At 64.3% G+C, this 11941-nt stretch overlaps 2 protein-coding genes across 4 annotated transcripts; both read right to left on the reverse strand.

The window, feature by feature from the left end:
• Positions 1 to 2779: 2779 nt before the first annotated feature.
• RBPMS (RNA binding protein, mRNA processing factor) lies at positions 2780 to 9007 on the reverse strand. 3 transcript variants are annotated; one of them, XM_084518961.1, is made up of 10 exons: positions 8894 to 9007; positions 6404 to 6481; positions 6289 to 6327; positions 6092 to 6154; positions 5518 to 5668; positions 5272 to 5402; positions 4807 to 4876; positions 4553 to 4654; positions 3527 to 4226; positions 2780 to 3425 (listed from the first exon to the last, which is right to left on the reverse strand). In XM_084518961.1, the coding sequence occupies exons 1-7, from the start codon at positions 8954 to 8956 to the stop codon at positions 4814 to 4816; spliced, it is 588 nt and encodes a 195-aa protein (XP_084375087.1). In that variant the 5' UTR covers positions 8957 to 9007; the 3' UTR covers positions 2780 to 3425; positions 3527 to 4226; positions 4553 to 4654; positions 4807 to 4813. The 3 variants fall into 3 exon arrangements, with proteins under 3 accessions (XP_084375087.1, XP_084375086.1, XP_084375088.1); XM_084518960.1 differs by having other exon boundaries at positions 2780 to 4226; XM_084518962.1 differs by lacking the exon at positions 5272 to 5402 and having other exon boundaries at positions 2780 to 4226.
• A 514-nt stretch (positions 9008 to 9521) lies between these two features.
• Positions 9522 to 11899, reverse strand: DCTN6 (dynactin subunit 6). Its single transcript, XM_084519267.1, has 7 exons — positions 11793 to 11899; positions 11148 to 11212; positions 10955 to 11060; positions 10755 to 10843; positions 10568 to 10615; positions 9986 to 10128; positions 9522 to 9878 (listed from the first exon to the last, which is right to left on the reverse strand). The coding sequence occupies exons 1-7, from the start codon at positions 11813 to 11815 to the stop codon at positions 9780 to 9782; spliced, it is 573 nt and encodes a 190-aa protein (XP_084375393.1). The 5' UTR covers positions 11816 to 11899; the 3' UTR covers positions 9522 to 9779.
• Between the last annotated feature and the right edge of the window lie 42 nt (positions 11900 to 11941).

Below are 11941 nucleotides of genomic sequence, written 5' to 3' on the forward strand. Positions count from 1 at the left end.
TGGCTTCTGTTGTAAAAGTTGCTGTGGCTGAGGAGCTGTTCCTCCTCCTCCTCCATCACGGTGATCCTTCTGGAAGGGGCTGGAAAACAGCAGGGCTTTGCATGGTCGACTGAGAAAACTGACATGAGGCGGTTTGTGCCGGAGCTAATCTATAATTCATCGTGATCATTCCAGGCTTTTAGCGAGTGGGGCAGAGGGAGACCGGGGAGCCCTGAGGAGCGCCATGAAGCCCCGGCACGCGGCCGTAGCCAGCGAGCGCTGTCACTTCGATGAGCACGGGCAGGCGCTGCCGGGCCACTGGGGAGAGCCGGGCCCCCGCTACCTGCTGACGAGGGGGGATGGCGAGCTGCGGATGGCTAGAAGCAGCCTCGGCGATGACATCTCATTATTTCCAGCTTTCTTGCTCGCTTTCCGGTCGCTGCTAATGCACCAGGCCCGAATTCCTGCCTGCATTGCTGCCTCGGGGACCCCTGGAGGCTGCTTTGTCTGGGAAAGCGTGCCCGGGGGCTGGTTGAGATGGGCAAGGTGAGCGGCCGATAGCTGTCACTGGGAGAGGGGTCAGCCCCAAAACAGCCTTCCTGGCCATGTCCCAGCATGAGGGCAGCTTCCACCTTGTGTAGCTCCACCTGCAGCAGTTTGGGTGTCCCCCCGCCCTGCTCAGGAGCGATGTGGGGACGCTGAGGAGGGCCTGGTTTGGGGCTGCCGGGATGGCTGGGGGCATGGGACTGAGGGGACGAAGATGACCCCTCTACCCCTGTGAGTCTGAGCCCTTGCAGCTCGCTCTAAGAGCGGCTCTCCCGGCTTCTCACTGGCCCCATCCTTGCTGTGGTGTGCGGCGGGCCGGCAGCAAGCAGCCCTGACTGAAAACTGCGGTTGGGAGCCACGTGTTGGGCCCCGGCCGCCTCGTGGGTTGGCGTTGCGCAGAGCAGGGGAAAAGGCTGGTGAGGGCAGGAGGCCGTTCATCCATTAAGTTAATTCTTTGGCTCTACCTGCGCTTCTGGGCTCATGTTCAAGGCCCGAAGTACTTGTGTGATTTCCTCCTGCCTCCATCGGTTACGTTGTCTTCTCGATTCCCTCCCGAGCTAGTTATTAATTATGGAGGCCGCGGAGATGAAGTCCAGGCTCTGCTAATGGTTGACTTACCCATGTTTCAGAGGCAGCATTTCGGGGCTCTGCTAACGGCATCTCTCGGCTTCACTTTCTACCCTCCACCATCGCCTTGGTTCCTAACCCGTGCCTGGCAGCGAGGCAGACAGCAGCGCTCAGGTGATCTCTGGGATTTGGGGTGCCCCTGCCTGCATCCCTCCCAGAGGGGACGCCTCTTTGTGGACGTCTGCCTGGCCAGACCCCGGTGCCGCCTCATCTTTCCTCTCCCAGCCCTGTTTTTTTCCTTCCCCCCCTCTCCCAACCAGTGCCGGCCCCGTCTGCCCTTTGCTCCCAGTGCTGGGTTGCGTCTCTCCACTTTGGGATCCTGCTGGCCCCATCCCCGCCTCGGGAAGGAGCCGCTCGCATCCCCCCACCCCGGCTCAGCCTTGCCGTGGGGGCTGGGGAGGGGAGGACTTGGGAGAAGCAGAAGCAAGGAGAGCACCTCTGCTGCTTCTGCTGCTTCCAGCTCCGCCTCTTCGTGCCCCCAGGACTCGCCTGGCACCGGCTGCCAGCCTTGTCCCGGGGCTCCCCGGCCGTGTTTTGCAACCGTCTGGTGTCCGCCAGCGGCGGGGCCTTCCCGACAGCCACAGGAGAGGAACGTGTCCCCGGCCCGCGTGGGGAAAGGTCAGCACGGGCAAAGGGGATGCTTGCTGCTCCCGCCCCGCCAGCACAGCGCCCAGCACGTTTGGCCTGGAGGAAACGAGCAGGCCAAGAAGTGACACGTTCCCAGCTTCCTCTCGCGGGGTGGATGTCGCCCAGTATGGCAGGAGGCGAGTGCTGGCAGTGGCTTTTGTCACTTCCTTGGCTGCAGGATGCTCGCGGTGTTGAACCCGCTCCCGAGAGCGCCTGTGTTCCTGGCCGACGGCGGCGTCAGCCAGGTACCGCGGTGCTCGCAGCAGTCGGGCCGAGCGATGTGTTCCTGCCCTGTCGCTGCCTTCCCCTCCTTCCCGGCCCTGCCAGCAAACCTCTGGAGGTGGCTGGAAATGAAAGCTGTGACTCGCAGCGGCCGTGGGAGGATTAGCAGCTGACCTTAGGGGCTTAACTCCGCTGCTCCACCCTGCCAGCCGGGCGTTTCGAGTGACACCGTGCCCCCTCCTTGCACCCCGAGCCGCTCGCAGCCTGTGCTCCTGCCCTTTAGCCGTGATTCTGGCGCCTGGAGCGGTGTCGTAGGAGTGCGGCTGCTGGCGGGGGCTTGGGAAGCTGGCAGCGTTTGTCGGGGCAGGGGCAGAGCAGAGGAAGGAGGAGGAATTTGTAGGTTGGGCCGACGGGCCGGTTTTAGAAAACTCTCCGCATGTTAAAAAATAATAATCTGGCCCGTTGTCTCTAGGCTACATTTGCCTCTTCTGTGGCTGAGCTCATGGAAAATCGCAGCTTAGCTTCTGCGCTCAGTGCCAAGACGAGGAGGTTTAAAAACTAACTGATAACATCTTTGTAAACTTGGAGTCGTTTCTCCGAGCCTGCTGCTCCTTCCAGCCGGGGCTTTGCAGCTTTCCTAGAGGTCGAAGCGAGCCAGGCGGCCGGCAGCTGCACGGCGGCAGTCGGGAGCGTCGCTGCGAGCACCCCCAGGACGCCCGCAGGCTGCCTCGTCCCCGCTCCCCGCCAGGTACACAGCACGCCACGCTCTGCCCGTAACTTATCGTAATCACTGGCTTTATTTTTAAAAAATTACAATAGAAAAGTACCTTTAAACATATTTCCAAAAGCGGAGTAGACAACGTGGGAAGCTCCTTTCCTCTCTTCTCCCCAGACCAAAGTACAGGAAACGGTTTGCTGCAGGAGCTACCAGGCCCTTGCCCAGGACCGCGGGCGCCGTTCCTCACGGAGCCGCCTGGCTCTCAAGTCCCAGCCCCAGCGCTCGCAGACAGCCCCAGCAGCAGTTTCCCATTTCCCCCCCATCTCGCCCCCACCCCGGACGGCTCCAGCAGCCGAATTCCCAGCCGTGGTGCTGCAGCCCGCCCACGAAACCCGAGGAAGGAGGAAGAGAGGCTGGGAATCCCGCTCGGGGAGCAGGCGGTCGGAGGAGACGGGGCTTGCGCCTCCTTTTGCAAGAAACCGAAATCTGGTGGAGTTCTTGTTTTGTTTTGCTTTGCTCTTTCTTATCCAAATTCCTGCTGGAGCAAGGAGGAGGAGAGGCTAGCACGCCAAGCAGTCTCTTTGCTGGCTGGCTCGCCGTCCCGCGCGCTGCCTCCCTTCTTCTCTCTGCTCCTGCACGGACACACGGATGCTGAAGGCCCGGGGCAGCCCGGCGCCGTGGCACAACGGCAGGCACGTGCAGTCAGCTGGGGGAACGGAGAGTTCGGTGTCTCATACAGCAGTTTACGTTGCCCGTAACAACTTCAAGCAGCCGTGGCAGGAGGAGGAGGAGGAGGCGAATTCTCACCTTGCTCCACGTGTGGGCTCTCTCTGCCCATCCCTGATGCGAGCATTGTACCGTGCTCCCGGAGCTTTGCGCAGCGAGCTAGTAACACAGCCCTACGATAAAAAAAACGCCGTCGGAAGTTCCCGATTGTCCTGTCTGGTGGTGTTTGGTACGGCCGGGAGGAAAACCCTAATACTGTCAGTGCACACGGGGGCCGTGCTGACACAGCCGGAGCACGCCGATCCCCGGCGGGCCGCACCCCACGAGCCCCAGCGCCTCGAGCCACGCGCCTCGGCGCCTGCACGGGCCGCAACGTCACGCCTGCGCCGTGCAGCTGGCGGCGGGGGGCACGCTGCGAAGGACGCCGAGTCGGGAGTCGAGCACAAGAAGACGTGGTCCAACCCAGTGTAAGATTGTCCTGTTCGGAAGGTTTGGTACAAAAATACTTGCTCTCTCGCTTTCCTTTTTCGTAGTCTGCTTTCCTATGGTTGTTTGAAAATACTTTTCAAACGCTACAGCACTGCCTGTCAAACCATGCTTTGAGAAATAACACACTCTTTCTTACAAATATACAGTGTAAAAGAGGGAAATATTATTACTAGGTATGCTTTTCGCTTTCTTCTAGGAGAGCAGATGTGTGATAGAGGCTGTGGGAAAGTCTTGGAGGAATCCAAACTTGTGCGAGGATTTTTTTTTTGTCTTTCTTTTTCTTTTTTCAAGCCTGCAACAAGAGAGGCGGAGAGGTTACAAAAGCAGCCGGCCAGGAGGCGAAGCTGCGAAGAGGCAGCGGCGACTCTGCCCTGGGCTGCGGGTGCTATCTAGGGGGCGAGGGGCGGCCGCTGGGCAGGGCAGAGTTAAGTCGAGTTTCTGCGCTTAGGAGGAATTCGGCCGGTGTTGATCCAAGGCAGGAAGCCGGAATGGCAGCGAGGGGAGATTACGGGGGTGATTTAAAGCCGAGAGGCATTCCTGGGCTGCCCAAACTCCTACCCCGGACGAAAATGAGAGGTGCGGGAAGGGCCCCCCCGAGCCGAGCGCCGCGTCCCTTACCAGCACACTGCGGTCGTGTGGAGAGCGCGCCCAGCAGCCGCGGCGGCAGGCTCCGTTCATACCCACAAGACTGACTGTCGGCCGCCATCACACACCTGAGACCTGCGGGAGGGCATGGCGGGGATGGGGCCCGGGCACGCGCGCGTTTGCACCCCTTTTCTTTTGGGGCCAGCCGAGCGGATTTGGCTCCCTGGGTCTCGCCGGCGGGGTTGGGGGGGTTGGGGATGCCCCGAGAGGAGCGAGGTGGCACTCACATGGCATTCAGCAGAACTGACGGGACTTCCAGCCCTGAGAACCAGCCTCGGAGGGAGGGAGCCAGCGCATCTGCAAGGCACGTGGGGCCAGGGCTGAGTGGGCGGCGTGGGGAGCGTCCCCACCTGCCCCGAGCCCGCGTGGGGAGGAAACACCGCGCCTAACGGGAGCGGGGCCGTGCCCGGGGGACAGCCGGGAGCGACGCCACGGCCGCTCGCGAGGAGCGCAGGTGCTGCCTGTCAGCGCTGCCTTGACAAGGGAAGTATGTGGCTGCAATAATATTTACCGCCGCTCTTCCTCCCGGCAGCTGGTGCTTGGTCCCAGCCGCTCAGAGCCCCCAGCGCTGCTCCCCCCGACGCCCTCCCTCGGGGCCCTGCCCATGCCAAGGCGCTGCGGGGCGGCGGGGGGTGGTTTTGGGGTGCCACGAGCCGGGCAGCGTGAGCGGTGCCGGGGCCGCGCCGCGTTACCTGGGCGTGCAGCGAAGCGGGGTAGGTGAAAGCAGGAGGAGGTAGAGCGGGCGCTAACTCCGCCGGGTACAGGGGGTACGGCCCCCACACTTCAGGGCTACTGGGGTAAAGTGCAGGCACTGTGAGCTCGTCTGCAAGAGAAGAAGAAGGAGAGTTAATCCCTCGTTCTCCCCCACAAGCAGCGGGGAGGCGGGGAGCGGGCGCAAGCGGTGGGGCCGGCGCTGCCCCGAGCCGTGGCGCACTTACAGGGCTCTCTGGCGATGAACTGAGGTACGGCGTTGGGGAGGGGCGTGCTGGGGTTGGGGGTGCCCACCAGCTTGCTCTTGGCCATCTTGGTGTTGGCCTTGGCGAACTCCAGCCGCAGCGTCTGGGGGATCTCGGGGTCGAAGCGGATGCCCTGCGGGAGGGGAGAAGGCAGCGGGGTTGGCGGGCACCGGGCGAGCGCCGCGGGACCCCAAACCCCATCGGGGACGGGTGCCGGTGGCATCGGGGCTGGCTGCTCGCTGAGGGGCCAGGCATCCCACGCTCCCCCCTCTCCGCCTCAGAAAGAGCCCTTTGGGGAAAAAAAAAAAAAAAGAAAAAAAAACACTATTCCCAGCATCCCCGCAGGCCGCCGGGGCTGCCGTGACCTCATGCGCTTGGCAGCGAGCGCCGCGCGGCCCCGCGGCTCGCATTCCTGCGGCGTCCTCGGGCTCGGCACCATATTAGGCAGTCGGCGTCCCGCTCGGCCACGCTGCGCTCCGGGGGGACCCGCGAGGACGGGGAGCCGCCGGCCTTGCCCCCGCAGCCCCCCCAAAGGGACGCGCCCCCCGGCACTCACGTTCAGCGCGTTCTTGGCAGCCTCGGCCTCCGAGCGGCTGTCGAAGCTGACGAACCCCACGGGCTGCGGGGAGAGGAGGCGAAGGGGTGAGGGGTGCCCCCAGCCTTCCTTTTTTTTTTTTTTTTTCTTTTTCTTTTTTACAGGGATCCCTCCCTCCCCGTTCCCCGAGCCGTGGGGCGCGCCCCGCAGCCTCCTACCTGCTTGGAGGTGAGCTTTATGAGCGAACCCTCGTAGCCCTGCGAGAGAAGAGAAAAGCGCCCGTCGCACCGGCCTCGCACCAGCCGCCCCTCGCCGCCCCGTGTCCCGCGGTACCTTGAAGGGCCTGAAGAGCAGGTAGAGCTCCCGGGGCTTGATGTCCAGGGGCAGGCCGCTGACGAAGAGGGTCCTCACCTGCAAGAGCAGAGCCTCAGCCACCCCCGAGGCTGCGGACGCCGCCCGAGAGGAGGCCTCCGGAGGCCTCCAGCCCACGCTGAGCCCCGAGTGACCGGGGCCGTGCTTGCAGGGAAGGGGAAAAACGCTTCCTGCAAGGGTCAAGGGCTTTCAGCGAGCGTGACGTCCCCTTGTTCCGGGACACGCAGTGAGGGAGGGGTGTCCGTCCGTCCGTCCGTCTGTCCGTCCCAAGGCCTCGCCTGCATTTTGTGCGCGGCCTCGAGAGAAAGCGCCCGCCGCCACTTCGCTGCCTTCCTGAAATCCAAACCCGCCCGAGCCTGACTTTCCGGATAATTTAGCCCCATGGCTGCACAGCAGATAGGAGAGATAAAGGCCCCGGAAAAAAAAAAAAAAAGAAAGAAAAACTCCGAAATTAGGCCTCACAAAGACGCGGCTTCTCCGCGGTAATGACTTGTTTTCTTTGAAAGTTCAAACGCGGGTCGGCCAAGTCTCGAGCCGCAGAATTGCAGTGCGGCGCTCGCCGAGGACGGCGAAAAGCGCGGATTATGGGGAGAAAAAAAAAAAAAGCAAGGAAAAAAAAAGAAAACATGCCTTTTCGGCTTTCCAGCCCCGAAAGGAGGGCACGGTCGGAGGCCTGTGGGGGAGGCCAGGCTGGGAGGGAGGACGCGGCGTCCCCAGAGCCGTGGGGCAGAAGGAGAGGCTGCGTGGGGAGCTGCTGCCCGGCCCTCATGGGGAGCGCGAGCTGCTCCCGCAGGGCCTTGGGGCGGAGGCAGCCCGGAGCACTCAGCCTCCATCCTCTGCTCCTGGTGGCACTCCCGGGGCCGCATGGGGCAGGAGGTGGCAAAATCCCTTCCCAAAGGGTCCGGGGTGACTCGCAGGAAACCTGTCAGTGGCCACGGGGACTTGGAGTCCCTGTTGAGGCTGTGGGGAGGCTCCTGCAGCCCAAGCAGGACAGGCGAGGCATTTTGCCCCGATCCCGCTGCACCAACATCTGTTCAGCACCTCCACCGCCTGCAATCCGGGTCAGGAACAGCAACGCCGACATCCTGCTCCATGGGCACGTGGTGGCAGATGTCCCCCACCTCTCCCCGCAGGGACAGGGGCTGCGGGACCACCCGAAGCCCTTCTGCTCCTCCTGCTGCACCCCACAGCCCCTGGACAGACCGGGGCCACCACCACTGTGCTCCCGCTTTGTCCCCTCCAGGCTGTTGGTGTCCCGCAGAAGGTTTTCTCCTGGTCGCTGCTCCTCGCCCTGGGAAGCCAGCTCCAACCCAACTCCGGCACACCTCTCCCCGCCTCTGCGTCCCACCGCCACCTCCTGCTTCTCCCAACACCCTGGCAATGCTTCGAGGGGCACCAGAGGGGACCCGATGGGCACCGCACGCACGCCCAGGGTGGATTTCATCACGCAAGCAGCGACCGGAGGCAGCCAGGCGACGTGCACGGCCAGCGCTCACCTCCCAGAGCACGGCGGCAGCGAGGGCAGCGCTGCCATCCTCGTCCGCCCCCGAGGGCACCGAGCGCCCCACGCGATGTCCGGCGCGGTCACGGTCCCCTGCCCCTGCGCAAACCTCCTCCGGTAAACTTTAACAGGAAGGGGAACGGCGGGGAGAGGCAGGAGGAGCTGGGTGACTCATTCACCAGGCATTTAATCACCTACTTCAACCCCGGCCGCCTCGCAGCCCCGCTCGCTTTAATTTTCTACCAGCGGATTAGCCGCTTGGCTGCCCGCCGCCGCGGGGGGACCTCTGCCACGCCGGACCCTCGCCCATGGGGTCGGACCCTCGCCCATGGGGCTGACCATGTGCCCGGGTGCCGTCCCCACGCTGGTTTGGTGCCGGCGGTGGGGCAGCGATGGGCGAGGAGTTGGCGCTGGGAAGGGTCCCACCGTGGCCGCCCTCCGTGTCCCCACTTCCCACCCTGGCTGTCCCCAGCCAGGGTCGAGCTGGCGAGGGCTGGGGACAAGGGCCACGAGCGGGGTGCGTGGAGACGCCGTGCTACCAAATAAGGCCTCCGTCCCCGTCCCTGTCCCTGTCCCTGTCCCTGTCCCTGCCCACGCGTGCCGCTCTGCCCCAAGGATGCTCGGGGCGTCCCGCGGGGTGCTGCGTCCCAGTGCCCCAGTGTCCCAGTGCCCCAATGTCCCAATGTCCCGGTGTCCCGGCATCCCTCACCACCCCTGCTCGCGGCTCGCCGGGCTGTGGGGTGCCCGTGCCCTGACCCGACACCCACCCCGCAGCTGGGATGTGCCGCCCCACTCTCCTGCTGCCCCTCTCCCTGCTGCCCCCCTCTCCCTGCTCAAGGTCACAGCCCCCGGGGGACCCCCAGGGGACCCCCAGGGAACCCCCAACCCCCTCCCTTCCCATTCCCGACCCCCTCCCCGGGCTGCCGGCCCCAAGACCCCGCTGCCGCTACCTCCTCCTCGGGCAGGCCGGGCTCGCCGGGGCCGCCCTCCCGCTCGCCGGGGCCGCCGCTCATGGTGCTGGGGCCGCTCCGGCACCCGCCCGCGGCACCTCCGCTGCGAGCGGCCGGCGGGGGGACGGGGAGGGGACGGGGAGGGACCGGGAGGGACCGGGGAGGGACCGGGGAGGGACCGGGAGGGACTGGGAGGGACTGGGGAGGGACTGGGGAGGGAGGGGACGCGGGGCGGGGCGCGGGGAGGGAGGACAAACGGCTGGGGTTCGTGCGGAGGGGGTGGAGCAGCAGGGGGGGAGCGGGGTGTGAGTTTGGGACGGGGATCTCCGGTGGTGGAGACGCAGGACACAGGGCTGAGGAGGTGGGGTGCGGGATGGGTGTCTCAGGTTTGGGGACATGGCACCGCCAGGGCTGCCCACGGCAGGCAGAAGGTGACATCCCCACGGGGACCCACCGCCAGGCTGGCAGCAGGGCCCCACGGCACTGTCCCTGTCCCTGTCCCTGTCCCTGTCCCGCTGCCTCGGCCCTCACCCAGCTGCGGGGCTCGGTTGTCTTCCCAGCAGCTTTGATACAGCCCCCCAGGACTTTTATTAGCACCCCCCCAGCCAGGAAGGATCACAAAGCACGCTGCGAGGTGAGCCGGTTCTGGTTTATTCCCCAAGCAGCACGTGTGATGCTCGAGTTAGCGCGCAGGACAGACAACAGATCCACAGTGGGGCTGAGACGCTTAGCAGGCTATAAATAAAGGACACAAATAAGCAAGAAAAAAACATTTTTGTTTTCCAGAAGGGAATAAAGGACGCAGAGATCAGCGGCTTCCTGCGGTTGCGCAGTGCTCAAAAGGATGGGACGAAATCCCCGGTCAATGACCAACCACGGGAGGCTCTCAGCTCTTGACAGGTGTGGACGCGGTCTTCACGGTCTTCTTCAGGTGATGGTAATTGGGCAAGATCTTCATCAGGAAATCCAGCTGCAGTGTTTGGGGCTGGAAAGAAGTGGGCTGCGAATTAAGGCTCGGCCTCACTGCTGCCACGAGGGGAGCTGCAGGGGACAGGAGGCGGCGCTCGGCCTGGCTCCCCACGCGGCACCCACCTGCGGCCGTTCGGTCTGCACGCGGCGAAGGCAGTCGGCCCCGTAGATGACGGTGTTCTCAGGGATCACCTCGTAGGTGTTGACGTTGCAGCAGGCCCCGATGATGCAGCCGCTTGTCAGAATCACGTTCCTGCCGACAAATGCTGCAAGAGAGAGAACGAGAGAGGAGTCCCTGCAAGGGCCGAGCACGGGCAGCCCCACTTGGAGCCACTCGGTGCTTCCCAACCCCTTGTCTCTGCCCTGCTTCCGTCAGCCTTTCGAACTCTGCCTCAGGCTTCTGGGCGCAGAGCGCAGCTGAGGTGACTCTGGAGCACTTCCTCAAGCAGCAGCACCACTGTGCCCACACACAAACCGCCCAGCGCCACCAGCCAGACCCAGCTCCAGCCCAGGCGGCTTCTGCAGGCACTCGCCAGTGCAAGTATAACTTCTGCAATGCAATCAGCTGCAGCATGGGCACATCTACCGCCAGGTGATTGATCCCCTCCTGCTCCCAGCACCGACAGGAGCAAAAATCTAAGCGGGGTGAGGACAGTGAGCCTAAACTCACCTTGACCGGGGCAAGGACAGTGAGCCTAAACTCACCTTTCGACTCAATGACATTGTTATCTCCCACTTTCATGGCCTGCGAATCTACAGGTTAGCGTTAAAGGAAAACGTAAAATATTTTGCTTTGATTTCACTAGGCAAGCCTCAACACCACTTTCAGAGCACGCCCCTGCCCCTCGCACAGCACTGGTCTGGTGAACCCCCAGGAGCACGGCAAGGATACAGCACCCGACTTCAAAAACGTTGTTGGTGCCGATGACCATGGGCTTGGGCTCCATCTGTTCGGTTTCTGGTGTAATATTTTCTGGGTACCTGTGAGGTAACGTGAACGGATTTTAACTACCAGGCAGCTCAGTTTAGCCAGGGGCTGACATCAGACCTGTCCCACGTGACCCCAGCCGGACCGGCGGGGCTGTCACTGACCCATTGATGATGAGCGCCTGCTCCTCTATCAGGTTGCCTTCCCCGATTACAATCGGTCCCGCCTCCGCAATGATCCTGGCCTTGGGGTGGATCACCGTCCTGGGCCCTGCGGGAACCACCCGGTGTCACCAGTGCCCTGGGACGCTGAGGTACCAGGGGCTGCCGGCCACGTCCTTACGTGTCCTGTCCTTACCAATGGTGACGTCCCCGCGGATCTCGCTCTCCACGCACACCACGGCCCCCGGCGCGATCTTCACGCTGTGAGGGGGACGCGGGGCTCAGGGGGTGCCTGCGGCGCCCAGGGGTGGCACCGATGGGGACAGCGCGGGGTGGTGGGCATGGGGGGTGACATGGGGCACACAGGAGGACATGGGGGGTGCTGGGGTACATGAGGGGGAGCACTGGGGGGCATAGGGGGGCTGTTTGGGGACATGGGGGGGCTGTTAGGGGACATGAGGAGACCATTGTAGATGGGGGGAGCATTGAGGGACGTGGGGGGTTTGTTGAGGGACATGGGGGGACCATGGGGAGACGGGGGGGTCCAGTGGGACACGGGGAGGCTGTTGGGGGACATGGGAGGTGTGCTGGGAGATGGGGGGACCACTGGGAGATGTGGGGAGCCACTGGGGGACACGGGGGGACCGCTGGGAGTTATGAGGGGGCTGTGGGGGACATGCGGTGACCGTTGGGAGCCGTTGGGATACGGGGGGGCACTGAGGCGCGGGGCTGAGGGCTGAGGCGCGCGGGGCGGGGCGGGGCCGTTGTGGCCGTTAGGACCGTTGGGGCGCGCGGGCTCTCGCCCTGAGGGGAGGCGCGGGGGGCAGCGGGCGGCGCTCACCTCTTCTGCGCCTTCTCCGCCATGTCGGCACCGCCTGCGCAGGCGCTGGGCTGGGGCTGGGGCTGGGCGGGCCCCGCTCGGCTCCTCCCGGCGGCCGGGGCCCTGCGACGGGTGAGCGGTGCCCGGGGGGGTGGGAGCGGGGCGGGGAG

The sequence above is a fragment of the Aythya ferina genome (genome assembly GCF_964211825.1).
Source record: "Aythya ferina genome assembly, chromosome: 4".
Taxonomy (NCBI): domain Eukaryota; kingdom Metazoa; phylum Chordata; class Aves; order Anseriformes; family Anatidae; genus Aythya; species Aythya ferina.

Bases quoted from the DNA above. Each gene is read 5' to 3' on its own strand.
- RBPMS (XM_084518961.1), bottom strand. From the start codon at position 8,956: ATGAGCGGCGGCCCCGGCGAGCGGGAGGGCGGCCCCGGCGAGCCCGGC. The intron at 5,669-6,091 runs GTGAGTGCCGGG...CCCCTCCCGCAG, and splicing joins CTGCCAAGAACGCGCTGAAC to GGCATCCGCTTCGACCCCGA. The intron at 4,877-5,271 runs GTAACGCGGCGC...CGTGCCTTGCAG, and splicing joins CCGCTTCGCTGCACGCCCAG to ATGCGCTGGCTCCCTCCCTC.
- DCTN6 (XM_084519267.1), bottom strand. From the start codon at position 11,815: ATGGCGGAGAAGGCGCAGAAGAG. The intron at 11,061-11,147 runs GTAAGGACAGGA...TGGTTCCCGCAG, and splicing joins CCGCGGGGACGTCACCATTG to GGCCCAGGACGGTGATCCAC. The intron at 10,129-10,567 runs GTGAGTTTAGGC...TCTCTCTTGCAG, and splicing joins CAATGTCATTGAGTCGAAAG to CATTTGTCGGCAGGAACGTG.